Below are 27,994 nucleotides of genomic sequence, written 5' to 3'. Positions count from 1 at the left end.
AACACACCTTCTCTGGTTTGAAGCAAAGCTCCTTGGTGTTGATTTAACAAAGGGTAATCTGTTTTCTAAAGCAACAGGATTCCAGATTTACAATACTGTATTGGTAACTGTTTAATCCAAGGCTATGGTACTGCATATGAATGTTCCAATTTGAGCTAGCAACTGAAAGTGATAATCTAATCAATAACTTTCTAATTGAAATGATTGAAAATGTACTAAGCAGTTTATAGTTGAGCAGTAATTAATTCCTCCCCTTGCTCCAGAGCACTCACCAATTAAATGTTTAATCCAAATACTGTTAAACCGGGAGCCAGGTCAGTTGACACCAAATGGACTATAATAAGAACTCCTGTGAAACATTTATTATCATGAGGCAGTTTCCTGCCTTCTGCCATTCCTTTTCTCAATGGTGCAATAACAGATCTCATGATGGGGCAAAAACCACATTGGGTTCTTCACCTTTTGCCATTCTTAAATGAACCATTGCTTTCTGATGCTAACTTCCAGGTCTTTCTTCTTTTGCAGAAGAGATCGAAGTGGATGTGGAAAGCACAGGGTTCTCCCATGGAGACGTGGATGATATCAGCACAACCAGTACCAGTGACATTGATGACCACAGCAGCTTGCAGAGCATTGGGAGTGATGAGGGTTACTCCAGCGCTAGTGTCAAGCTTTCCTTCACTTCCTAGAGCATGGTGCTAGGGCAGAGCAGATTATTTCTTTGGGGTAGTTCACACAGCAGAGCTGTTAGAGACAGTATTTTTCTTCTCCAAACCCCACACTTCCACAGCTAAGCTTGGACAGATGCAACTCTAAAATATCTCCATGGGTCCACAGGAGGGTGGGAGCTTAACAAGGGAGCTAATCTGTCTCCATACTGTCTTAGTGCTGAACCCTTAGCTATTTTGACATCTGAGTCAGGACTCCAGTTGCAGATAGCTGGACTGATATTTGCTCATGTATAGTGGATAGCTCTGCTCAGAGAGTATTTGATTTGAACAAGGGATCTTTGTTAATTCTGGCCCTGTTCCTTTCTCAGTTTGTCACACCTCCTGAGAAATAGGTTTTACCATCTTCCAACCTTAACTTGTTAAGATCTCTTGTGGTGCTAACAATAAATAAGAAAGTTTGTCCAGTATCTATGAAGATAAGCTATCTTGGATGGGAATATCTGTGTACTAGACCCAGATTGTGGGACAAAAGTAGCCAACAAGATATAGTTTCTTAGACCAGCCTCTTCTGATGAGTTTGCACATTCTTAACTACAAAACTCCTTTTTCAGGTTCCTTACAGTTCCACTTATTTTAATCCCCCCCCTCAACCTGAACAAGAGAACTAGGGGCAGTTCTTGTGTACTCTCACCAGCAGAGCTAGTCCAATCAACACTTTCTACCCACTGGGTTTCTCCAGTCAGTTTTGATCATTGCTACCTAGGAAGTAATAGGGAGAAGCTCTGCTCATGCCCTGTGAAAGAGAGGTGCTGCAAATCTGGAAGCAATTCTCATTCAGCTCAACTTTTCAGCTGGACATTGTTTCAAGGCAAGAGCTTGCACCGCATGATTTAGCACTAGAGTATTGAGCTGTAACATACCAGCACACAGTGCAACTGCTCTCTGGATTCAATGGCTACAGCAGTAACTCCTTGTCTAGAGTGAATCTTCTGATACAGAGAGCGAGACACAGACAAGCCTGTAAAAGAAATGATGATGTGCACGAAAGGCACAGCCTCCATTCTGAGCCACAATGGTCTTTTTTCTTTTGCAGATTATTTTGATAAACGTTTGTAAAAGTTGTTCAGGTGAGAGAGCCTACATGCAACAATGTCTTTTTAGAACTCATAGGCATGATTGGCAAATGTCTTTTGTAAATAACCAATGGAAAGGGACCCGTTTTTCTGCTGCCATGCACAAAAGGAACAGGTACTCTCCTTGGGTTTTATGGCTCTTCCTTTGATTTCATTTTTGGACTCTTGTTTGCAAACTTTGCCACCTGGATCCCACCATGGTCATGTGTCCATAGTTAACATGGCACGTGTCTCCAAGGGAAGCCTCAAATTCTCCCTGAGCAGTTAGTTGTCTTGCTGTTAACAATGTAAGATTGTATCCCGTTTTTAAAATCGTTTTTCTTTTGAGATAAGCTTTCTAACCTGCACTTTGAGGTCTTCTGTGCTTTTACATTTAAGTTTTTAACTATAAGGATTCTGATTATTGTTCTTTTACCAAGTTTAAACTTTTTTCTTAAAGAGACCTCATTTAAGACACTTGTTTAAGAATAAGTAATTTGCCTACCCTCTAATTACTAAGGGAAAAAAGAAAAAAAAGAAAAGAAAAAAGGCTTTATAAAATTCATAACTTATTGCTGGTTATAATTATTGGGTTGTTAATTTCAGTCCTGTAGATTTTGAATTTTATTATTTTAGATAGGGCTGGGCGACAAAAAAATAAAAATTAAAATAAAAAAACAAGGTAACCTCATTTAGCAGTGCAGTGGAATTGTGTTTAAATGTTGACATATGGTTCTGCTTAATAGTAGCACTTTAACACCATTAAACATTTCTGTATCTGAAATGCACTGTGTTCTGCCATTTTGGTCACATATCATACTTTAGAATATCCATGTTCTTTGTGCCTGGAAGTTGTTTTTTTAAACCTATTGGCCATGTGATTAGGTGACCCCAAATGACTTTTCATGTAGATCTTGTCTCAATACTGATATGGTGCGTGTATATTTAAACCCACATATGTTATCCATGCACTCCAGAGCTATTACTGTGTCATGTAATACAGGACACGACTTTAGAACCTGTCTCATGAAATAGAAGCATAATCCCACAAAATTATAGTGTGTTTATAGAGCTGGGAGTTTAATTTTTATTTGTTAAAGCCTGGATCAAGTTATTGTTGTACATCAATCTCCTCTAGGTGACTACATAACATTCCGGTTTACTGCATGTGGTAATCTCTCCCTCTAGTGGCTGGAATAAGAACCAATTAGTTGTAGTTAATGGGAGAAAAACTTTCAGCTGAACCAGTAGCAATAGTTTTTATAGTACCGAGGTCTGTTAATTTGGCCCATAATTTGCATGGGTTGAAGCTATGGTGTCACAGCACAATTGTATGGGGCTGTCAAAAAAACAGATGAGAACTCAAATGAGCAAAATTGCAGTGTATGTATAGGTAGCCATGGTTCATAATTTCACATATCACAAAAACAAGTCAACACGGAGCCTCTTGCCAGGAGTGTATGGAGATGAGCTCATGTAGCAGAGGACATGATTTGTACGTAAAAGAACCTGAGTTCAAACCCGAAACTCTCCAGCTGGAAAAACAAGGCTGGAGAGTTGCTGTCCAGGTAGAACTAGGCTATAATGAATATTAGTCTGATTAAGTTCTATGGTGTGTCAAGATTACGTAACAGTAATTAGATAAGAGGGGGCTGGAATAAGGAGTGACTACAGCCCTCTTCATATATTACTTGCCTGAAGGGGTAATATGATTACAAAGGGGCTCCGCATTTAGCCTCTGCCTTAAGGGCATATGGCTGTTCCTGACCCCCTCACTTGTTAAAGGATAATGTGGGGAGTCTTTTCCATTATCATAGGTGCCCTGCATGATTTAGAATGTGTGTAGGGAGTCAACATTGATAGAAAAGGTTCACAACTTCAGAAGTTATTCCTCAACAAGTAAGACGCCAGGAAGAGATGTGTGACCTTTGGGTTAGGGCTAAACACACAGTCTTTTTGTATAAGTAACCTATGAAAAGGGTTTAACCTACACCAAATTCTACACCCATCACACTTTAAACTTAGTCTCTGAAGTGTTTGTCTAGACTCACATACAGCAGTTCCTATGTTAAAGTGCCGTAGAGCAAGGGTCAATGCAATGGCAACAAGACACAACGGGATGAGTGTGGATATAGATACATTAGCCATTCTGTCTTATAAAAATGGAAAAGGGTACATCTGTGTAACTTAGTCACAATTATTGCCAGAAAATAGACCAAACTATTACGTAACAGCTAGAAAAGTCTCTTTGATGAGATCATGTTGTTTGGTAGACTGCCCTTCACATTTTGAAATTTCCTCGTTCCTTACAACACTTGAAACACATTTCTATGTACTCTCTTACACACCCAATTTACGCTTAGTTGTGCAATCCTATGCATGCTTACTCAGAAGTAAATCCCATTGTGTTTAACAGTGTTTTATTTCTAGACAAGTGTGCACAGATTTGCAGGCTCAGGCCCAAACTCAATGTAAGGTAAAATTTAACACAGGTTTTACAAATGGTAGTATCAGCTTGAAGGGATGGAGTTGAGAATTATCCCACTTACAGCAGACACGGAAGAAGAAAAGTCTTATCCTCTGCTGCAGTTCTGAGGAAAATCCTTCCTTAGAAGCTGGTGGTGGGATGGGGAGAAGAGGAGACATCTACCTAAACCAGTTTTGGAAATGACAATCTTGTAAGTTCATCACTAGGCCTTGTCTGGGAAATTCTGTTCAAAAAAAGTTAAGGAACATAAACTCCTAATCTGACTTCATCATAACTAAGACTGTTGACATTCATGATGCTCACTCTGAGAAATAAATCAGTGCTGGTTTGTCCTTTGTCTTGGTAAAAGCTCTTATTTCAGATATTTGTCATTGCTAATGCTTATGCAAGTAATACCAAGAGCAGCTGTTTATATTCCGTGTCTATGCAGGAATGCTTTTACCCTACTTCTCTACCATCGAGGAAATTAGGAGCCAAAGAATCTTGATATTGAGGTGGACTGTTTGTGTCTAGTTTCTCACTGGAATTAGGCACTGATATTTCCAAACCTTGCTATGGAAGAGCCAAATGCCTAGGGATACTGGAAATTGAACATTTTGCATGCAAATCATGTGCCCATGCCTGACCCCCTTTTTGAATTTGATGGAAAATAGAAGCCACTACACACCCATGGCTATTTTCTCCTAAACATTGTCCTGTGCGAAGCCATTGACTACAGTTAACTTTAGATTTACACAGTGTGATACAACTCTGAGTTATGGCATACTATGGTACGTCAGTTCAAGGATAGTAAAGTGCTAATGGAAAAGGCTAACATGGCCAATAACAACTTGCAGTTAATTAAGATTCATGCCTCTCAGAAACGTAGAACCCTATTTCGTTGTTACTTCATCTTTTGCTCTTCAGACTTTATGTAAGGAAGAACTAGAAACTTCAGTTTTGTTTGTATATGGCTGATTGCTCATACAGCACAACAGTGGAAATGGGACTTCACTACATCTGTGAGTTAAAGGAAACTGTGAAACAATTATCACAGCAGCTTCCAGAAGCAGAACATCAGGCCCAGTGGAGGGAACTGATGGTCTGCATCAGATCAAGCCTTAGAGAGAATCTGGCAAATTTTAAGAGCCAACTGAAAGTAGCAATAGGTGAAGAGTACATTCACTCTTCACCCATGGCCTATTCCTTAAAACGTTTTACAACTCTTGTAACACTGGCCTCTTGTATGGGCCTAGTACTACACATGTCAACATTAAACTACTCTGGTGGAAAGTTCCAAATCGTAACTTGGTTTACAAGATTAGGAACACTAAAAATAGAATCACCAATCTCTCTATTTTCATTTTTCTCCTCTGTAGCCATGTTGCAAAGATAAATTTCCTAACTGTACTAAATCCGATCTACCATTTCTCTGTTCAGCTAATCAAACTAGGGATATGAGGCAGAACCCCTATTCTAATACAAATGCTAGATTGTTTTGTAATCAACATACAGAAAAGTTGTATACATTTGGTCATAAGAAAGGGGATTTAAAGGATACCAAAATAGCTATGAATGACAACTACGTCCCTCATACTTCAGATATCTCTAACATCTATGTAGCCCCTGCTCCTCCTTGCTCCTTGTAGCACAATACAATCTGAGTTTTAGTACATTACTCTATTAACTACCATTGTATATGGAAGGAGCCTGTCTCCATGATGGTAACAGGACTAGATAACAGCTCAGGGCCAAGCTCATTTAATCACTGGACACAAAATGGCTTAAGAAAAAACTGCACAAGCATTCTACAGTGGTCTAACTTTCAACCTATTACCAGGCAGAAGATTCAACTTCACGTGTTCAAAAAATAGTGATTACCATGGCATCTCAAAAGATGAATGCTGCATGTGGCAAAGGATGTATAAGACAAGTTACTGAGAAACAAACTGTTCAGGATTTGCCAGTAGCTAACATAAGAACCTAAGAAGTTACCACCAGGAAACTTCTGTGTGTGTCAATCAGCCTTCAGCTCCTTTCCTATATTCTATATGTTTAACAACTATGTGGTCAGGCAAAGTTCTTAATCTAAAGGAAAGAGCTACATTACTCACCCACCCCTACATGCAAGCTACATTAGAATTGTACAGTTCCTCAGCTGCACAATTCCCTTAACTTCTGTTACAAAGCAATAGGGACCAACACTCAAGAGTTCAACATGTTGGTCATTGGCTCAAGCATGCTTAATTCTGTATTGTGGCTAAAATCTGTAGCAACAATCACGCTGCCAATGCTCTGCAACAAAGATGAACTTATAGAAAAATGTAATGACATCTGTAAGAATAAGAGCTGAACAGCAGTAAAGACAATTACTCAATCCAATGTGCAAGTGACATCAATGCAGACATTTGCTAGACAAAACAAAGCCATCAGCAAGTCCTGCTAGAAATTTTACAAGATAGGCAACGCACTAATGCTCTAACACACAGCAAAGTATTGCATGTCAGGAAGCTGAATGCCAGTATATGCTTTTCCCTATACTGACTCCAGCTGAGCCCCTAGGGAGGGAGAATATTGTACCACATGAAACTCCAGTTGGCAGTAACTAGGGGATGTGTTCAGCCAGATGTGTTTCTTGCATAGCAGCTTGGTGGCTGTTTCAAAACGCTAGGACAGATTAATCCTTGGTCTGAATGAAGAACATGTTAACTGGAGACAAGTTAACCTTTTATACGTATAAAATACCTTACACATTGTAAAAAGTAATCAAATTTAGCTCAAGTAAGTAATAAGACTGGGCTCCTTCACAGAAAAAAATGTGTATGTCTGCAGATATTTCTGATAGTGCTTTTGTTGGAATAAGGTGGATATCCATATACAGTACATATTGACATGGTACATGTATTGTGTTTTAAAATCACAACAGCTAGCATAAGAAAAAATGCATTTCTTTCATCAATCACACTGCCATGCTGCGTAGCTCTTGGATTTTAAAATGTCACAGTCTTGCAGTATATAAACAATCCTGTTGCTGATGTTCAAGCTCTAGCTATAGCAGAATGCAAAGGAACTTCTAATTCTTGCATGACATCTCACTTTGAAAATCCCAAAATGTTTTCCTTAAGTCTTTTGAAGCGTCTATTACTTTGCTATTTTAAAAGAAATGTTACTGCAGTGTAATCTTGCATAGGATTTAAGTTTGCAGCTATTATATTCTGATGTAAAATGAATACAAACCCAGTAAGTATAGGCGGGCCCCGCTTCCCGGCGTTCCGTTAATGCGGCGGCTTTGATTTCACTTTTTTAAAGCCGATTTTGCCATTTTGCGACATTTTCGCACAACGGCACCATTATATTCAATGGGGTTCCGCTTTACGGCAGGGGTCCGGAACAGAACCTGCCGTATAAGCGGGGCCCGCCTGTACATTTCATTTTCTATCACATTAGCCAATGTCTGATGTGCAAATTAGGTTTATGCTGTTATAATTTTTCCCAGCTGTTAAAAAATACCAGCAAGTCTGTTTTAGCATTTATTGAATTATGAGTTTCCTTTGTAATTTATGTATTAAAGGGGAATCATGTACAGTGCTGTGTTTCTATAATAATAATACTGCACTGGGCTAGGAATGCAGTTCCATGTTTATGTATCCTCTGACAAATATTTTTATGTGCAAGCTTAGTTTTAAGATTTCTGCTATCACTATTTTTGCTTCCTCAGAGGTTTCCTGAACTTTGGTGCAGTTACTATAGTGGTGCTGTAGCCAACCGCTACTTGAGGAACTGAATAATACAAAAACAAATCCCAACCAATCCCTGATTGGTGCTTAGATTGACCAGTGCCAGTCTCCAAAATAATACTGAAACAGCATTATCTATAATGGCGCAGGGATGGTGCTGACAAAGTTGTTACATTTTCCATCATTGTAAAACATTCTTTTGTTTGTGGGCATCTATATTAACTTGTTTAAAATATACAAATAAATTTTATCAAATTTTATTTCTAGTAAGGTTTGTTACCTTCCTCTCTTCCCATATTACTTATGTAAAAAACAAACATTTAATAGACATTGCCACAAATATGACAAGACTATTGGTGCATTAGCTAAGTTTTAAAACACTAGTTACCTCGATTCACTTGTCAAGTCCTGCAATAGCATGGCTCCATCTATATTGATTATAGAGTCTGTACCGAGAAAAGTAATCCAGTGATCCATGTAGGTGCATAGCTCTTCTGCAGTGACAGAACAGGAGCAAAAAGAACAGTAAGGCCATAGCTCAGGGTAGAGCATATTGCTGTGTGCGCAAATGCATCCCAGGTTCAGTCCTCCGGCACCTCCAGGGAGGCCTGGGAGGAAACCTGACTGAAATCTTGGAAAGCCACTGCCAGTCAGTGTAGACAAAACTGAACTAGATGGACCAATGGTCTGACTCCATGAAAGCAGTTTCCTATGTTCCTGCATTGTGTGAGTTGCACCTCTAAAACAAATATGGACACATGACAACTTTGGCCAGGATGCACTGGATCCAAGGGGGAATTTTAGACAAGTCCAAAAGCTTATATGCACCCAAACTTTTTTTTAATATACTTTCCCCGTTTGAATATCAAATCTCTAACAGTCTGCTTTTGAAGCTTAGCTTCATTTTCAACTATGGCTTCCCCATGTGGAATACAGAACTGCTGTTGAAGAAACAGAAACTCAAAGCTTTCCCTGGGCATGTATAACTCGTAACACACTTTGAATCCTGGCCCTTTTACTGAATTCAGGCCATGTTTGCTCTTCATTAGGAACTCTGGTTTTACCTGCTTTGAAAGGAAGTGAAATGCTTTCCCATACAAGGAAGTTAGCTATTCAGTCACAAAATATAACAGAATTAAAAGATTATCCTGGCAGTTTCTTATATCAGTCCAGAGATGAAGAAACAGCACATCTACTTCAAGTACAACTGAAGATCCATTCTTGATATTACGTTCTCCTGACAGCTAAACTGTCATCATCTGTATAAGCTGTGATATGTCTAGATAAAAACTAAATACCCCTATTGCCAGATTTGACCAAGGTACATCTTTTCAGTGCACTTAACACTTTAAAGTCCATACCCTAGTATTTCTTGCTTCCTACAGCTCCCATTTTTTGACAGAATTATGTAATTTCATACCAGAACTTTTAAAATATTTCACATTTTTAACTTTTTGGGGACATAGCCAAGAGGTTTTGAACACTTTATTTTAATAAAAGTTAAACATACAAAACTGAAATCAACAGTCATAAAAATTACCTCCTTCTGTTAACAGGAAGAACCTCTCGCTATGGATGGATTCTAGCCTACCAGATACAGATTTTAAGTAAACTGACAGACATTTACACTAATCAGTGCATCAACAAATGTTGATGGTACCTGATCTTATTTAATTCATAAAACAAATTACAAAAGGGAACTACAACATAATGTACATGGTGAATGGAGTTCAGATTAATGAGTAAGAATTACTCTTGAATTATTTAGTACAAGAAATAACTAAATCCAGTTTTGTTCATTAACTTAACACCATATTTTACAAAAATAATTATCTACACTGTATACAGGGCTATACATTAACTTTTTGCATCAGACACATTTCAAGATTGAGAGAGAGCACTACTACCCTAAGCAATACATATGGCAAAGGGAAGCAATTGCATCCACAAGATACAGATAGACCTGGACTTCTACACATTTTCCCAAATAAAATCAAGGTGGCCCAGCAATGCTAATGTAGCTGAAATTAGGCACTCTTATGAGAGGAACATCTTGTTGCAGTTAACCAGCTGGGTAAGCCACAAAATTGATTCAGCCCGATGACCTGCTGTACATTTATCAACATAAATTCTCAACAAGAATTACTTCTAAATGACTCTCCCAACACTTAAAAAGTGTGCATCTACATGGGAAGCAAATGAATACATCTTGCACAGCCCATGGCTAGATTCTGTAGAATTTTAAATCAAAATGTTATGCTCAGGGGTCCAAACGCACTTGCCTGCTTGGAACTCACAAATACATTTTTTATTCTGTGAAATCCTCCACCCTTCTCCAGAGCTGGGGAAAAGATGGTGACCTTGGATGATATCCAACTATCAAGACCTTGGATGATATCCAACTAAGTCATACACAGAGCAGACCCACTGAAATCAAAGGACTTAATTGACTTAAGTCTACTGATTTCAATGGATCTACACTATGAATTAGGTGGATAGCACCCTTGTGCTGAATTGAGAGAGATAGTGTGAGTCACCAAGATTCCCCCCAACTTTTCTCTCTATTCTGGAAAGGGGAAGGAAATCTGCATTATTCATGATGAGTCTTGGGAAGACTAAGATGTCTTGCTCCTTCCCAAACTCAGCACAAGAAAGGTGAACTATTTTATTTCACCATCATTTGTTTGATGGTATTCCCTATTAATGATCAAGTATGGACACTTGAGATATCAGAAGCTTCAGGATACTGCAAAGGACATTTTCTCAACACAGCGTGTTATACATGCACATTTATACAACTTAAGTTTTATAACAGTAAAGGGATCATCTGAACAGCTATTATCTTACTTAGGGCTTGTACCAGCATAAGCCAACTGATGTCAATCAACAATCATTCCACTATGCGCCAATAGTTTACTTTTAGAAAAATATAATAAAAAGGTAAATGTAAAGCCCTGAAGAGGTGATGTTAAGTCATTTTCTCCCTCAATTACTGCGGCATCAAATGTCTGACATTGTACTTGGATGTATCTTGGTACTGCGTCATGGGTTTGTCTGCAATTCCACATGTCCCAACTCCAACCTTCCCTGTTACACTCTCGGGAGAAGCAAAGATGCTTCGCTTTACCTGTGGAACAAGTTAAAAACACTGCTTGTAACATTTTCAAATTTCAACAAGTCACAAAGAAGCATTCATATCAAATGTTTACATGGATAATTCAAAAAGCAAAATATGGCCATATTTTATTGATTAAACAGTAATTTTAATGACAAATCTGAAATTGGAAGTGAAACACCTTCCTGTGGCCATGGCACTCAGCAAGTAGTATTTCCCCTCAGTAAACCAACTACAAGCCAGCTAAAATTCTAGAAGGCTCTTTCCACAGCACAATGCAGGGCTAAAGGAAAACATAACAAAACCTTTATATTTTGATACCTATGCACTTCATAAAGTGTTGCCAGCCTCAGTTGCCTGAAAACTCCTTTCTGCATGCTCTATTAAGAATATCCTTAAGACACAGCTGTTTGTTTCTCCTAACTACCACTATTCAGAATAATTTAATATTAAAAGCCACACACTAAGAAGCTAAATCACGCAAGTCAGAGATTAACAGGTCAAAATAACAGGATTGCTTTATCACACAAACTCTGTCATACATGGTAATACCAACTTTTTGAGAATAGGAGACATGCAAATACTATTTTGTATCATGTACATTTTGGCAACATAAAAGCATCATAGTACAGATATGCCATGCCACAAGCTCTACCAGCATGACCTTTCAACTTTGCCAATCTCTCCACTAGTTTATCCCACCCTATTTGGAAAAACTGCAATAAGTAACTAATATTTAACAATGTGTTAAAAATACAATAAATATCTGGAATACACAAATGTCTTTGCCTATAATTTGCCTATACACTTTGCCTATAATTTTTTTTGGGGGGGGGTATTCCCATGGTGCCATACAGTTACTCTACAGCAAGAAATATTTTTCAGCAAGATACTAACCCACATCATATACAAACCTGGCCCTTTTTGTTTTTTGAGTATGCTCTATTGTTGAACTGCTGCCATTTGACTTTCTGATCCTCTCGCTCTTGCTCCAATTCTTTGATTCTCTGGGCCTTTTTTAAAGCTTTCTTCTTTTTATATTCTCGTTGTTGAGCAATCATTTCTTTCCTAAAAAAATGGCATTGGAGGTTACTTATGTATCTCAGCTTTCTCTTCATAAAATCTAAGGATAGTAATGTGTCATGGCAAGGAGGTTGCTATACAATGAGGGCAAATTTTCACGTAACATCCAACTTGAAGGCATTAAGCCTGGAGGTAGTTAATTTTGAGTTATCAATACTGCCCTATGTTTGCATTTTTATCCACCTGAACTGCCTTATTTTTACAACACTGGCAGTTAAGTCGCAGTACAAAGTAATGGCTTTTTATGGGCAGTTACTTCTTCATTGCAACCAACTAGTAGCCCTGCATCACCTTTGCTTTAGCTTCACTTTTGTTCTCAGAACATGTAGATAAAAGCAAGGATACACTGATTAAGAGAGTCTCACCTTGGGCTAGGTGAATGTAAAGACAAACTCTCAGTACAATGGGGCTTCAGCTGTCCAGGCCCATTTCATTCTCCAGCTGTAGAGAGTGCTGTCATTCCTTCTGTAAAGCAATCTGTGCATTGCAAGTTTCAATAAAGCACAGCAATCCTACTTTCATGCACTACTAAGAATAATGGCTCTCTTTCAGAAATCAGTTGAAACTAGCTTGCTAAACACAGAGCTATTCTAGAACTCAGAATTTGTCCCAGCGGAGATACACTATTTTACAGGCCCAGAGCAGTCACTTTGGAGTGACTGTCACTAACACAGCAAGATGCTGATCAAGCATTAAAGCTAGCAGTACAAAGCATGGTACACACTTTCATCATAATTTCAACCCACTATTTAGCTGCTACATATTCACAGTAGGGATTGAGGAGAATTTAGTTTGGTCTGCATTTTTAAGTCAACTGACTTAATTCAAAACTCTCAGGCACAGAGGTCAGAATTTAATTATCCTTCTCCACTTCTCCAAATTTTGTATACAGTTGTCACCTCAGTAAATGAACCAAAATGCATAAAGAAGTGCCTATTTCGTGATAAAATATATTTAGAAATCTGTATATTAAAATAAAATATTAAGTTTGTGTTTTCTGATAAAATATGTAATGTACTTCAATCCAAATTTAAATACAGTTGCTATACAGATTTTTTTTAAAATAAAGATTAATATGAAATTGAAATGGACCTATGAATAAACACAAACAAAAATGACACAGACCAGAAACAGACTGATTTGCCCATCCCTAGTTTTCAGTATGAATTCAGTCCTAAGATGGCCAAGACTGTTTTTGATCATGTTTACAAGTTTCCCTCGGTTGGAACTCTAAAACCTGGATAGCCTAGCCCATATCCTAAGACAATGTCTAACTGGAAGAAAAAATAGCCAATATGCACCACCTCTTTCCCAAATCTGTGGTAATTAAATTTAATAGCGTTGACTTCTAAGGTTTTCCCTTGGGAGAGATAATTCATTTGCAATGCAACCTTACAGCTTTTCTTATTGCTATATCACACACTGAACCAACTGAAAAGAATTTCAGCCACTTACTTGGACATGGGTTTGTTGCCACTGTCTTCCTTTGCTTTCCTTCCCTCTTCCACAGGTTTCAGATTGAGCAAGGGTGTGACTTCAGCATTACCATATCCCGAAAAGGTAACAGCAGCTGTGCCATTTTCTTCGTCTATCTCTTCAATTTCAGCTTCATAACACCTGTAAAGATATCATGGCTGTAAGCATGTGAGTAAAGGTTTACAACTCAACCCTACAAAACTTGCACTTGCAGTAATTAATGTTACGCTTCAGGACATTTCTGTTTCACTTTGGATTAGCATTTCAAGTCAAACTCCTAAAACAAATTCTGACCAGTTCAAGAATTGTCAGGGGCCTGGCATATTTGTCACACAAATTAGTGGTTTGAAATTTGGTTCTGAACCGTTACCTTATATGTAATATTTTCACCTTCAAACATTTAACCAGGTTTTTGGTTGTTTTTGTGAGGACTAATATAGTTAACAGAATCCTGAGGATTTATGTTTCATCATTTTTACCAATTTTCACTAACACAAGATGCATTGGGCTGCAATCCCCACTGACTTGTTCAATAGGACTGAATAGAGATGTATAGGATTACAATTTTAGATTGTAATTTGACAGACTCCACTGCCCTCATATAAAATCTCTCACTCTAAAAGTAAGAAGCTGTATTAAGAAAAGTGTGGTTTATGGTAGTAAATTTTAATGGAGATAATCAAGATAATTATCTGTTTTTCTCAATCAAATCATCTGATACTCAAAGTAGTTGAAAATGCCCTTGAGTACAAGCCAATTAAAAATGAAGTAGAATGTCTGTGCGCAGGTATCTCAGGGGCCTAAATGGAGAAGAGGAAGGCCATGGGGAGAGAAAGACCCTCACCTTGCAGAAAATTGCATTCTCCTCCACAAACTACCAAGGATGAAGAAAGTATGTGTACATTTCCCATATGATGTTACAAAATATCCCTATCAGCAGAAGGCAGCTCAAAGGCAATAGGCCTAGGCCCCTGGAGGAATTGTGTTTGCTCACATACTCACTTCTATCCATTTAGCAAAAGGTGCCAGTCAAAATGAGTCTGGAGAGGTTGCTGCTGTGGCTGAGATCTGAAGTGTGTGTCCCACCCCAATCATTTTGGATCAAAGGAAAAAAATGGCCTCAGACCAGGTCAACCCTTTGGTGCATTGCCTCCAAATTCAATCCCCTCCTCACAATAGCACTTCCAGAGGGTCCAGTGCCCTCCTCACAACAGTGCATTTGAGGACAAAGAAGACTGAGCTCTACTTTACCTGCAAAAGAACCCTGAGAAGAGAAATTCAGTTCCCAAGCACATGGCCCAGTTCCCTCCCCACAACAGTTTCTTCAGAGGCAAAGGGAGCACTCAGCTTCCCCTTTGTTCCTAAAGAGAGGGACTGAGGTTAGGAGGAAACTTGATCTAAGTTAGTGGTTTCCAAGCTGTGGAGTGGGGCCTCTTCAGGAAGGGCAAGAATATCCAGGGGGAAAAACACCTCAATGTCAAGGGGTGGGGCTTAAAGACCTGGGTGGATTGCTGGCAGAAGATGCTCACTGATAACTCTGGAATTGTGCAAAAAGACACAACCTTGCTGGCTGATCATTTTTTGTGAAGAAGGGAGCTAAAAAGGGGTTGCTTTTTTCCTCTTAAAATATATTGACTATGCATAGTTTTAGGATTTTGGGGGGAAAGATACCCTGTTTTATTCCTCTTTGTTCCTCTACCACCACTAATGTTGGAATCAAAGCACCAACCACAAATCCTCCCACATAGAAGTAGCCTTCTATATAAACATGACTGAGAGCAAAGATCTCTGCTTTCCCTGGGCCCAGTCCTTGCATCACTTCTAAGAAAAAAAATTGCATAGGAAAGGAACAGATAGCAATACAGAAGTCTCTTGCCTCTTCCCTATACTTCTTTCCTTACTGCTGGCTCAATGGATCCCAGTTAGGGTTGCCAGGTGTCTGGTTTTCACCTGGAGCCACCGGTTTTGAGGGGTCCTCTCCAGGTCTCCAGGTGAGTCACCTTAATCTCCGGACTCTTAGCTTTCATGTTTAAAAAAAATAAGTTTCTAGGTGGTCTGGTTCAGAAGATATAAACCAAAATGTGAGTCCCCCCACAAATCTTCTGTTAGATCAGGCTGCTCTAATCCATGTCCTTTCAGGTTTTTAGCCAATAAGTGAAGTCAGGGTTGTGATTGACAAGATTTGTTGAACCCAGGCAACAACCAAATCCACAGGTTTTTTCCTGCTTGTCTCACATCAGGAATTCAGTAAATATATAGCTTTCAGCAGCATAAAAAATACTTTCTCTGCACAGAATTGGGACTTGCTTCCAAGTAAACATGCACAGGATTGCACTACAGCAGAAGATCACAGCAGGATCTTGGCAGGCATAAAAGTGTACATGCAGGTTTTTTAATTACTTGCAAAAATGGCATATTATACATTTTATCTTTCAAATAATTTTTGAACAGAAGTTTTAAAAAGTGTACATGCTGCAGTGTTATACTTTTCTAATTAAGGAGCCAAACAAGTTTAAATTTTACTGGGCTGTTGAAGAGGGCAGTTTATTTGTGTTATTCATAACCTGTTTTGAAAATCTTCCCAATATGAAGCTTTTCTGGGAGTGAAGCTGCAATGCTAATTCCACATACTTGGGAGGTAACCCCATTAAATTCAGCAAGACTTACTTTTGAGTAGACATGGTTAGGATTGTGCTGAAAATTAATGAGACTTGAGTGAACATAGAAAAGGATTGTGTTGTAAATCTTTCTCTCCCCCTCCAATCCTTTTTTTCCCCCAAGCAGCTAGCCAGGGCTTACTTAGGTGTCACGGCTTTTATTTGGCAGGAAACTTATTTTTTTCAAAAGAAAGTTTGCAATGACCAACTAGTTTTGACAATAATATGGGCTGTATGTATTTTACATCTCCAGAGTGTGTGTATATGGAATATTTCCAACAACCCTGTGAAGTAGGGTTGGAAACAAGGCAGCTCACAACAAGAAATAAAGCTGTTTAAAACAAGTATAAAACATTTGCAAAACAGCTTAACGTGCCATGTTCTGAATTTTGGATTGGGTGAGTGAAGTTCCTTATCAGTGAACTGCAGTCCTGTGCATCCTTCCTTGTCTGACTAAGCCCCATTGAATACATTGGGACTTGCTTCTGAGTAAACACTGACTGGAATCCTGGAGAGCCAATGCTAGTCCATGTCATCAGTATTGAGCTAGATGATACCAGATGGCCTGACTCAGTATAAAAGGGAAAAGAGACCCAAGGGCCCAGTGACTCCAAAATTTATTTATGCATTTTATCTACAACATTTATATACTGCTTTATCATAAAAAACCTCCAAGCGGTTTATAGAAGGAATTAAAACAATAAAATTCTTGGCAAAAACATTTAAAGACAGGTATTTTAAAACATTCTAGATAAAAGAACCAACAATGAGTTAAAAACAGATAAAAAACATAATAGCTTCTACATGCCTTTTGTCTAAACAAAAATGTTTTTAGCAGGTGCCAAAATAAGTACAATGAAGGCACCTGCCTCATGTAAATAGGCAGGGAGTTCCAAAGCTTAGGTACTGCCACACTAAAGGACTGATTTCTTACAACAGCAGAACAAGTACTATTTGGAACTCATAATATGAAAAGCACACCTTGAACTTGGCCTGGCAGCAAATCGGCAACCAGTGCAGATTTCAGAGCAGAGGTATTATGTGCTGATGGGGTCTCATGTCAGCAATTGTGCTGCAGCATTCTGCACTAACTGCAGCCCCAATTTCAGGCTGTGCTGCATGGGGATTTCTGTGACCTTGGCTGACTGGCTGCCAGGATTTTTTTAGTTTTGGTTAGGAATCCTGACTGGTTGTGAGATGCTGAGTTTTCTGCCTTACTCACAGGAATCTTTTTGTGGTTGGTATGGTATTGCATGAGGAAGTCATCACTGTCTTTTGTTTTTTTTTCCTATTTGCATTTCATTTACCTCTGACCTTACTCCCTTATATCCGTAGAATCAGCAACAACGGTTCGATGCACTGATGATGCACCTTGTTATTTGCATGATGGTTTGTTTCTTGCCCAATAGTGCTAAAAGAGAGTTCACATGATGGGAAGTGTGTCTTCAATTGCTGTTGTTCCCAATCTACTGCCTGTGAAAGTAGACCAAACCATGTGTGTTCTCCGCCAGTTATTACTCACTGGAATTGGGTTGGCTGTCAAAGTGAGCTTATAGCAGCCCACAGAGTAGGCAGGAAAGAGTAGAGTATCTTCTTAACTCTTACTCATTTCTCATACCTCTCTCTGCAGTGAAGGATTAAGTATGTAAAGACATTTGGAAAAGCCAAGTTAAAAGGCAGGCATGGCATTCCAGGCAGGGGGTTGCCAACTCTCTTTGATATGGATATCATTGCAGAGGGTCCCTAGTCAAGTCTTACCAACAGCATAATCCTAACCATATGTACTCAGAAGTAAGTCCTGTTCTATGGGGCTTAGATTCTTAATGTGTTTAGAATTGCAGCCTTCAGGGGCATCCATCTTTACTCCTGAGTGCTCCCATCTCCACAACACTAGGCTTTCTTCCTACAGCAGCCTTCTGGTGACTGGCCTGGCCTGAGAACACTTAAACCCTTCTTGTCAGAAGCAAGTAGGCTAGATTAAATGTTCCTTACCCAGGCTGCCTAAGCAGGTGAGAAGAAATGATCCCTTCACTTCAGCTGGACCTGGAAGCACCCTAATTTAGCTAAGATTTCTATCTTAATTTCCCATCAGAGAAATTTTTAAGTGGTATGCTCCAAGCCACTGTGGTTGATGCTTAATGTATCATGCTTAATGACATCATTAAGGCCTGTCCCCTATGATATCACTAGGGGACACCCCCTCGACATTTCAGGATTTGAGATGCTTCTGACCTGGCAACCCTATTCCCAATTGTTCTAATATAATCTCAACAGAGCTCCAGGTTTTGCAGCAAGTGGCATTCCAAAGAATTTTCCCACAGATATATATACTTTGTGGTATTTTGTTACATATTCCCCAAATATATTTTCAAAAGATTAATGGGATACTCAGGACGCTTATTTAGGATAATTCTCCACTTCGCTTTTCACTTAAGAGAATGGACCACTGGTCTCACCTGAAGGGTGATTTTCATAGGAGGACTGCCATCAAGCGGGTAACATAGCTCCACCTATTGTCCAAAGGCAAGAATGTTTTGAAGTCAAGACTAGGGGCATCAGGCCCCTCCCACTCTCCAGTTCATTCGCAGTGAGTCCAAAGAGAGATATCTAAAAATGCAGGACAAAGGCCAACGGGCTACCAGCAAGAACACAACACAATAACAATATTCATAATAATATGACTCTAACATAGCGATATAACAGTAATAGCAGTCTTGACTTCATTAGTAAATCTAAATATAATAGCGTAACAGGAATATATAAAAACCCCACAAAAATATCTAGGTATCCTCCAACAGGGAGGGTCGTGATGGCAGTCCTCCTATGAAAATCACCCTTCAGGTGAGACCAATGGTCCATTTTCCACAGGAGGACTGCCATCAAGCGGGATGTACCAAAGCAGCCCATAACAGGGAGGGACCATCCACATCCTAATCATCATTAAGAACCTGTTGCAAAACTCGCCTGCCAAAAGAGGCATCGGCAGAGGCATAACGATCTATTTTGTAATGCCTTATAAACGAATGTGGAGTAGACCGAACAGCAGCTCTGCAAATATCAGCAACAGGAGCATTGGTAGCAAAAGCAGCTGTAGTGGCCGCTGATCTAGTGGAATGAGCCGTTATTTTAGATGGAACAGGAAGCTTAAGGGACTCATAAGCTAAGGTAATAAATGCGCGCAACCAGCGGGATAAGGTGGAATTAGCTACTTTATGCCCCATAGAACGTGGATGAAAGAATACAAAGACTCAGTTCGTCGTATATCCTGGGTCCAAACATCCAACGAATGTCAAGCCTTCTCTAGAGGATGGGTAGGATTCAGGCAAAAGGAAGGAAGAACAATGTCCTGGTTGCAATGGAAAACTGAATTGACCTTGGGACGGAAGGATCAGTCTTCAGCACAACAGAGTCCTTGTGAAAAACACAGAGATGGCGGGCAGAAGACAATGCGCCCAGTTCCGAAACTTGTCTCACAGAGGTGATCGCGATCAGGAACATTGTTGAATGACAACAGACGTAAAGGCACAGTCCTAAGGGGTTCGAACGGAGGGCGTTGTAAAGCCTGCAGAACCTTCGACAAACTCCATGAGGGAAAGCGGTGGAGTACAGCCAGTGAGCGTAGAGCGGTTCCCCTCAGAAAACGTTTGATGAATGGATGCGAGGCAATAGTAGCACCAGCAGAGGACACTGAGAGAATGGACAACAGAGTGGACACATGTCAACGTAAGGTGTTGGGTCTAAGCCCCATCATGAGGCCCCTATGAAGGAACTGCAGCACCTGTTGTATTGTGGCCTGGGAAGGATCGAGGTGCTGGGACTGACACCACCTGGAGAATGCCACCCAAGTATGTTGATATATACGAGTGGTAGATGGTCGTCTCGAGGCCAATGTAACGTCAATAACAGCATCAGACAGGCCAGCATACCTCAAATGTCCCCGTTCAAAAGCCACGCTGTTAGGTTGAGCCAATTGGGGTCCTGATGCCATATTGGGCCCTGGGATAAGAGGTCTGGCCTGACTGGGAGAGTCCAAGGGTCCGTCACTGACATGGCAAGGAGATCCGAGAACCACGGTCGACGGGGCCAAAATGCTGCTAACAAAACCAGCCTGGACCTCTCGCGTCATGCCTTCCTCAAGGTTCTGGCTAACAGTGGTATTGGACGGAAGGCGTACAATAGGCCATCCGGCCACGGTAGCGACAGAGCATCCACCGCTTCCGCTGTCGTGTCCAGGTATCATGCGAAGTACCTGGGTAGCTGGCAATTGCAACTGGAGGCAAACAGATCGACTGAGAAGATGCCGAACCGACGCTGGAGAAGATGGAAAATGGTCGGATGAAGTTTCCATTCTCCTGGAAAAACCTCTTGTCTGCTGAGCCAGTCTGCAGTCACATTCCAAATTCCTCTGAGATGTTCTGCTTTCAAGGATTGTAGATGTTGTTCTGCCCAGTCGAATATGAGGTAAGCTAGGTTCTGCAGAGAACGGGACCTGGTTCCCCCTTGTCTGTTTAAATGAGATTTCGCACACGTGTTGTCCGTTCGAATGAGAACATGGTCCAAGGGGAACAGAGACTGAAAATGGAACAGAGCTAAGTGGACAGCCTTTAGTTCCAGCCAATTGATGCTCTGAGTCTGCTCTGCTTCGGTCCAACCCCCCTGAACAAACTGGGAGTTGCAGTGGGCTCCCCAGCCGAGGAGACTGGCATCTGTGGTGATAACAGTCCTGCGGGGTTCTCTGAACAGAGTGCCCTGGGTGAGATGTTGGACCCTCGTCCACCAGCGGAATGAAAGACGCAGTGCGGGGTTCAAGGGGATTGTTCAATGATTGGACCTGGCAATGTCCTGCTGAAACAGTAACAAAGCCCACTGAAGTTGGCGAGTATGAGCTCGAGCCCATGGCACAATATGGATGGTGGACACCAGCATTCCGAGAGCCCTTGCTAGAAGCATGACGTCTGCGGTTGTGTGGTGCATCAGAGACCGTGTGATGTCTATGATAGTGGTAATGCGGTCTGGAGACAGGAACACCGTTGCCTGCAGGGTGTCTAACATCGCCCCTAGATGTTGTAGGCGTTTGGTTGGTTGGAGATGGCTTTTGTCGAAATTGACTAGCCAGCCGTAGGTCTGCAAGACATGGAGCGTGAGCTTTAGATGGCGATGAGCCAGCTCCCTGGAACTCACCCGTATTAAAAGATCGTCCAAGTAGGGGTAGATATGCACCCCTTGAAGCCGGAGGTAAGCCACTAGGATGAGTAGCACCTTGGTAAATACTCTCGGGGCAGACGAGAGACCGAACGGCATTGCTCGATATTGAAAATGCTGGGGGCCGAAGGCAAACCGAAGGAATTTTCTGTGGGCTATGCAAATAGGCACATGGAGATACGCTTCCTTTAGGTCGATAGAAGCCAGGAAGTCTCCTTCGTGAGGCTTTCTGTAATGGAGTGGAGGGATTCCATTTTGAACCTGCGATACTTTACAAAACGGTTGATGAACTTGAGGTCCAACACCGCCCTCCATGACAGATCTTGTTCGGGCACAGTAAATAGGAGGGAGTACACCCCTTCCGACCTCTCTGTTGTAGGGACTGGCTCTACTGCCGCTGTGTCCAAGAGGTGATGTATGGCTGTCTGCATGATGCAGTGCCTGGATGGTGCCTTGGGACAAGGAGAGGGATGAAATCTGTCTGGAGGGGTTGCCCAAAACTCTAGTGTATAGCCATAACAAAGAAGATCTCTGATCCAGGCAACCTGAGTCAGACGCAGCCAATGGTCCCCAAACAGAAGCAGTCTGCCCCCGACCGGTATCACATCAGTACTGTCTGTGCTGGTGAGACCCTCCCTGATATGAGGACGTTGAGGTACCTCTGCATCCCTGGTACTGACCTCTGCCTGGGAAAAATGTTCCAGGCTCGCCTGGAGGAACGGAAATCATTGGTTCAGAAATCGCAGCCTCGTCCCCCGGGCCGCGCTCCTCGAAAGGGCTGGGTCGTGCGGTATGAGGTGAAACGTCTGACGGGCCTGCGATCAACGTTCCTGACAGTGGCCAAGACAGGCTTCCAAGCATCCTTGGGGTCAACAAGTACTGCCTTTAGGGCTTCCTCGCCAAAGAGTAATGAGCCCGAATAAGGTGCCCTTGATAAGTTAACCCTGGCTGTAGAGTCCGCTTGCCAGTGACGAAGCCAGAGGGTCCGCCGAGCGACTACCTGAGCTGCCATAGCTCTTGCTCCCAGCTGATTTGCGTCCAAGGTGGCATCAGCCACAAAGGCCGCTGTCTTGCGTAATTTCACCAGTGACCTCCTCAGAGAGACAGGATCGGGATTAGGATCATCTAAGAGGTCATCCAACCACATCATCACTGCCCTGGAAAAGATGGAGGCTGATGCCAAGGCTCGCATGGAGAAAGCGGTGGCCTCATGGTTTTTGCGTAAGGCAAAGTCCAGCCTCCGCTCAGTGGCGTCCTTTAAATGTGAGTCCCCTTCCCTCAGCAAAAGGGGTCTAGAGACTAGACTGGAAATCGGCTCATCTATGCCGGGGACGGCCAGTCTACTTGTAAAATCCGGAGCCAAAGAGTAAAGCTTGTCCGCAAGGGCGTTAAAATGGCGTGTTTGTAATGGGTGAGACCACTCGTCCTTGGCCAGTTTGGCAATAGGATCTGGCACAGGAAGGTAGTGCTCTGCTGGTGTGGGGGATTTCAGGACCCTGGCCCCTTTAATAGCGGAAGTGGTAGCTGCAGGTTGTGTAGATTGGAGACCAAGGGTGTTCAATACTCTGCGAGCAAGGGGCTGATAATCGGAGGCATCAAACAGGCGATAAGATGTATCCTCCTCTTGTTCCGACTGATCACTCCACTCGTCTCCTTCGGCTTGCATAGCAAATGATGGATCCTCCCCACAAGAAACGTCATCAACAAACCTGCCCCTGGCAATGTCAAAAGGGTTTGGAGAGCATGATGGATCTGCCTCATTGCGTGCATAGTGGCTCATATCATTGGGTTGTCTGCAAACACTGCACTGAGGCATGGCAGTGACCTGTGACTGTGACTGTGTTTGAGAGAAGAACGACAGCATGTCTTGTAGTTGCGATATGAACTCCTGAGACAGCTGCAGCCCCGGTGTGGGAGATGGTTGCACTTGTAGAGGCAAAGATATGGGCGGTTCAGCAGGCTGAGAAGATGAATGAGCCCTAGGTGGTAATATGGGAGGAGGGTAGCTGGTTGCTGGCTGGTCAGGAAACCCTGCAAAGTCCTCCTCGGAGGATGCGGCCGGAGAATTAAAGAGATTTGTTAATGGTTCTTGGCCTGCCTCCTCAGAAACCGGGACAGAGACATAGCATGCCCGCTGGTTGTGCTGTGGCTGAATATATGCTTGGTTTTGGCAACTGCTTTGGTGTGCTTGTGCTTGGTTGCCTTAGATTGTTTAGGCTTGGTTGCCTGAGCTGTCACTGGCTGTTCCGCCATCATATATTTTCGAGGGGGTTCAGTACACGGCCACGGATGGGGCAGAATGTACAGACCCAACAGGCTCAGTACACGGCCACGGATGGGGCAGAATGCACCGGCTCAGATGGCTAAGTATACGCCCGCGGATGGGGGAGAATATACAGTTCCAAACAGCCTTAGTACACGGCCACGGATGGGGCAGAATGTATAATTTCGAACAGCCTTGGTACACGGCCACGGATGGGGCAGAATGTACAGTTCCAAACAGGCTTGGTACACGGCCACGGATGGGGCAGAATGTACAGTTCCAAACAGGCTTGGTACACGGCCACGGATGGGGCAGAATGTACAGTTCCAAACAGGCTTGGTACACGGCCACGGATGGGGCAGAATGTACAGTTCCAAACAGCTTCAGTAGTCAGCCTCAGTCAGCAGTTTGAGTTGAGAGACCTGTGTTCTACTCTGCAGCACACACACAGAAACTGACAAAAAAGGCCTTGAAAAGAATCCTCTATTATTGTACTCTGCAGCACACACACAGAAACTGACAAAAAAGGCCTTGAAAAGAATCCTTTTCTGTTGTAAGGGTTAAACAGAAAGGGCGGGAAAAGGGGGAACAAATAAAATGGCGCCCGCTGAAAGAGCGGGAAAATAAGCCAATCAGAAAAGCACAGGGACGAGGAAGAAGCAATGGCGGTCACTGAAGAACACCAGTGAGCTGAAACAGGGCCGACCAAAAACACTGCTGCAGCAGAGTGGCGTCAAAATAAGCTCCACAGCCGTAGGGCTGAAGAACGCTATCGCAGCTTTAAGGGCCAGCCATGAAAATCACTGCCGAGGAGGCAGAACGGCCTGCGAAATCCCTACAGTCGTTGAGACAGTCGCAGCTAGCGGGGGGGGGGGGCAATCGGCAAAGAAAGCTGCAAAATGGGAAGGAGCCGCAGCCTCCTGAAGTCAGTCGCGGCGAGATTTAAAATGCCGCAGAACGAGCCGGGGAGGGAAGGAGACGGAGCAGCCCAACTAAATAAAGGGCCACTGGAAAGGCAAAAAGAGCCACAGCCGCAGGCTCCTGGGGAGGAAAGACCAAGGGAGCCACCGCGAAAGTAGGCGGCAATCTATAAAATACACGAGACAGCGGAGGAGCAGAGCAGGAAGCTGCAGCCGCAAGCTCCTGGATTAAGGCTGCATCCGCCGCCTGAGGAAGGGAGAGCCGCAGCCGCGGTCTCCCAGTAAGTCGCCGTTCAGGCAGGGACTGAGGAAACAAGGGCGAAGAGCAACCCACCAAAGAAATTCCCCAGGACAATAAAAAACAAAGACAGAAAAAGAACAATCAGTCCCAGACACACTAAATTAATTAACAGATACACAAAACTTATCTACGCTATCTTATACTCCAACTTGCACGGACGAAAGGCAAGAATGAACAGGAGAGTGGGAGGGGCCTGATGCCCCTAGTCTTGACTTCAAAACATTCTTGCCTTTGGACGATAGGTGGAGCTATGTTACCCGCTTGATGGCAGTCCTCCTGTGGAAAATACAGCTGCCATTTGTGGAAGATGGATTTAATTTTCTAGGTATTAACTTATATCATAAGGCATATTTGTTAGCTTATACAAATGATTCTCAGATTTCTCTTTCTATGAATGCCCCAGCTTGGGTAATTTTAGAGATGGGTTATTTAACCCCCTCTTTGGATGGCTAGTGTTGGGGGTCTACATGTAATAAAAATAAAGGACCAATACCACCTTCAATTTTAGCAACAAAAGAGACATGGCATATAGTGGCTCATGAGTTAAAATTTGACCCATATGCCCACGCTAAATTAACTTTACAGGGTAATCCAGATTTGAAGACAAGAGAGGCAGCATTTTTTGTGGAAGAAATGGGTTGAATGTGGGAGATATACATTAGATCAGCTGATAGGTTCAGATGTAGATTTTTTGTCATTTCCTATTTTACAGCTTAAGCATCACTTACTAATGAGTACAGAATGGCAATATCTTCAATTACATTTGCTAAATATCTGTTTATGGGCCATCTCCTCTAAGTAATTTGGCATCTCCTAAATTGTTGGACAGAATTATTGGATCCTTACAGAAAGTTAAGCCCATAACAGTTGTTCATAAATGTTTAATGGATCTTTGTAAGGTAGAAGAAGTTCAGGAAGTCAGAGAACAGGGAATTAAAATATTATAAAGCCTGAACAATGGGAAATTGTTTTAGAATATATGCAGAATGTTTCCTTAGACCTGAAATTGAGATTGATTCAGCAAAAATTAATATTTCAAGTATATTAGACTCCACAATGTTTGTATAGGAAGATACTTTTTAATAGAGGTAGATGTTGGAGGTTTAATGCTGAGAATGCCTCACTGAGATATATGATGTGGGCTTGTCCAGTTATATATTCTTTCTAGTCAGAAGTTGTTATCCATATTTTGTATAGGAGAAATCCTTGATATTTGCAGATGTTCATTCACTTTTAAATTATGTTCCTGTAATATGGGGGTTAACAACAGGACAACAAAAGTGGCTTCTGCGAGTCTTTATGGTTGCTAACAGCGAATCCTGAAAGAACACCCATGGTCTATTATGCAGCAGATTGAGGACCTCAATACACTGGCTACATGTGAACATATTTCATATAGACATCAATTTTGAGTGAATACCTATTTGGACATCTGAGAGCTTATATTAACATATATGCTTAACTCAAGATGCATGTACATTATTGCATCTGTAATGTACACTGATGGCAGTTTATTGTTGTTAATAGTATTAATATATTTATTTTATTTTTACTTTATTTCATTATTTTTTCTTTTTCTTTCCTATGTTAATTTGCAAAATAAAAATTATTTTTTCCCCAAATTTGTGACGAACTGTAAATACATCACATTTCAATTACAGCACACGAGATTTTTTGAAGGTAGCAAATTTAAAAGTTATTAAGAGACCATACTGTATTCTACAATGCTCCCGTCAAACTATGCAGCTGAATCAATGGACCTTGCTCTCAAGTAACATTCTTTGGGTTTAAGATATGTTTTGTATTTGCAAAATACAAGATCCGTAACTATCATTGTTACTGAACTGGTCCTTATTGGGAGAGCAGAATATAAATCAAAGGGAAATATCTTACCATAGAACTGTATAATTTCATGTAACTGTTACAGAAGTTTGTTTTCTACACTTACTGTCCATCTTCGCTCCATATTGCCATACATCTGTCTCCAACTTTCCATGTGTGACTTGGAAGAGTAGAAGCAGAGCTATCAGAACTTGCAAGCGTTTCTGAAGGTTGTGTTGAAAGAAGGTCTTTGGTTAATTCTATAACTTCCTGGGTGGGGAAAAAAAGTCTTCAAACGCTGTTTAAGTCTCCCCCCTGCCCATTCACGAAACTATTCACTGATTGTGGCAGTGCTGCCACAGCACATGAAACTCTTCCTCATAATTCACTAAAGATTTTTCTATAAACTTGAAGAATCTGTCTGGTTCCTTAGCAGGTATCTCATACCTAGTTTAGCATAGTTTGGGGGGAGAGCAGCAGGGAAATTGCTGGGTTTTACCTGTTACATTAATTACAATGTTTATTTTTGCATTCCAACAACAGAAGGGGAAAGTGTAGTCTTAAGCTTTGTAAAAAGTAAAATGTAGACAGCAGAAAATGGCAGACAACTACTACATGAAAGTGGCTAAATTGCTGGCATTCCTCAGGTTTTTTGCTCTCCTTCCAGTTATAAAGCAAGGATTACTGAGCCTTTTAAAAATAAAATTAATTTTACTATTAACTTATAAATTATGACTTATTTATGTGACAAAGAAATATACAAAGAATGCACTGGCTAGCAGAAGAAACAAATTTCTCAGCAAGCCAGTTTTCCTGTTTGAATATTGAAAACTGTACTTATGTATGAATAACCCAGTATAAAATACACAAGCCAGATAGAAAAGGGTGCACACATACAAAAAAGGATACTTTTCTTTATAAAATATGAATGAGCAAAGGCTCAACAGTTTCCTACAATTGTATTTTGCTATTTATAGCTCATACTACTTATAGGTTATAAATACCGTTTATAAAAAAATAATGTATTTGAGATTTTAAATATACTGGATTGTATCCGCCACTGTCGTTCCACTTGCACAACAGAACCTCCCTCTCCTCTTCCCTGTACACACTCAAAATCTGCTCCAGAAGGTTGGGAACCTCCACAGCAGATTTTAGGGGCATGCAGA

General features: G+C 41.4%; 2 protein-coding genes across 6 annotated transcripts in view; one reads left to right on the top strand and one right to left on the bottom strand.

The window, feature by feature from the left end:
- MXI1 (MAX interactor 1, dimerization protein) overlaps positions 1 to 8,247 on the top strand; it is a 165,567-nt gene extending 157,320 nt beyond the window's left edge. For all 5 annotated transcript variants that reach the window (XM_061636037.1, XM_061636038.1, XM_061636041.1 and 2 more), the window contains one exon: positions 526 to 8,247. In XM_061636037.1, the coding sequence (XP_061492021.1) occupies positions 526 to 689 (164 nt within the window). In that variant the 3' untranslated portion in view covers positions 690 to 8,247. The remainder of the gene's footprint in view (positions 1 to 525) is intronic.
- A 1,214-nt stretch (positions 8,248 to 9,461) lies between these two features.
- Positions 9,462 to 27,994, bottom strand: part of SMNDC1 (survival motor neuron domain containing 1) — a 33,522-nt gene continuing 14,989 nt past the window's right edge. Inside the window, exons 3-6 of the mRNA XM_061636042.1 lie at positions 26,953 to 27,095; positions 13,641 to 13,802; positions 12,017 to 12,170; positions 9,462 to 11,114 (exon numbers count right to left, since the gene is read on the bottom strand). Of these exons, the coding sequence (XP_061492026.1) occupies positions 10,977 to 11,114; positions 12,017 to 12,170; positions 13,641 to 13,802; positions 26,953 to 27,095 (597 nt within the window). The 3' untranslated portion in view covers positions 9,462 to 10,976. The remainder of the gene's footprint in view (positions 11,115 to 12,016; positions 12,171 to 13,640; positions 13,803 to 26,952; positions 27,096 to 27,994) is intronic.

This window comes from Rhineura floridana, chromosome 7, assembly GCF_030035675.1.
Source record: "Rhineura floridana isolate rRhiFlo1 chromosome 7, rRhiFlo1.hap2, whole genome shotgun sequence".
NCBI lineage: Eukaryota > Metazoa > Chordata > Lepidosauria > Squamata > Rhineuridae > Rhineura > Rhineura floridana.
The sequence above is the reverse complement of the archived record's forward strand: the minus strand, read 5'-3'. Positions and strand labels throughout refer to the sequence as shown.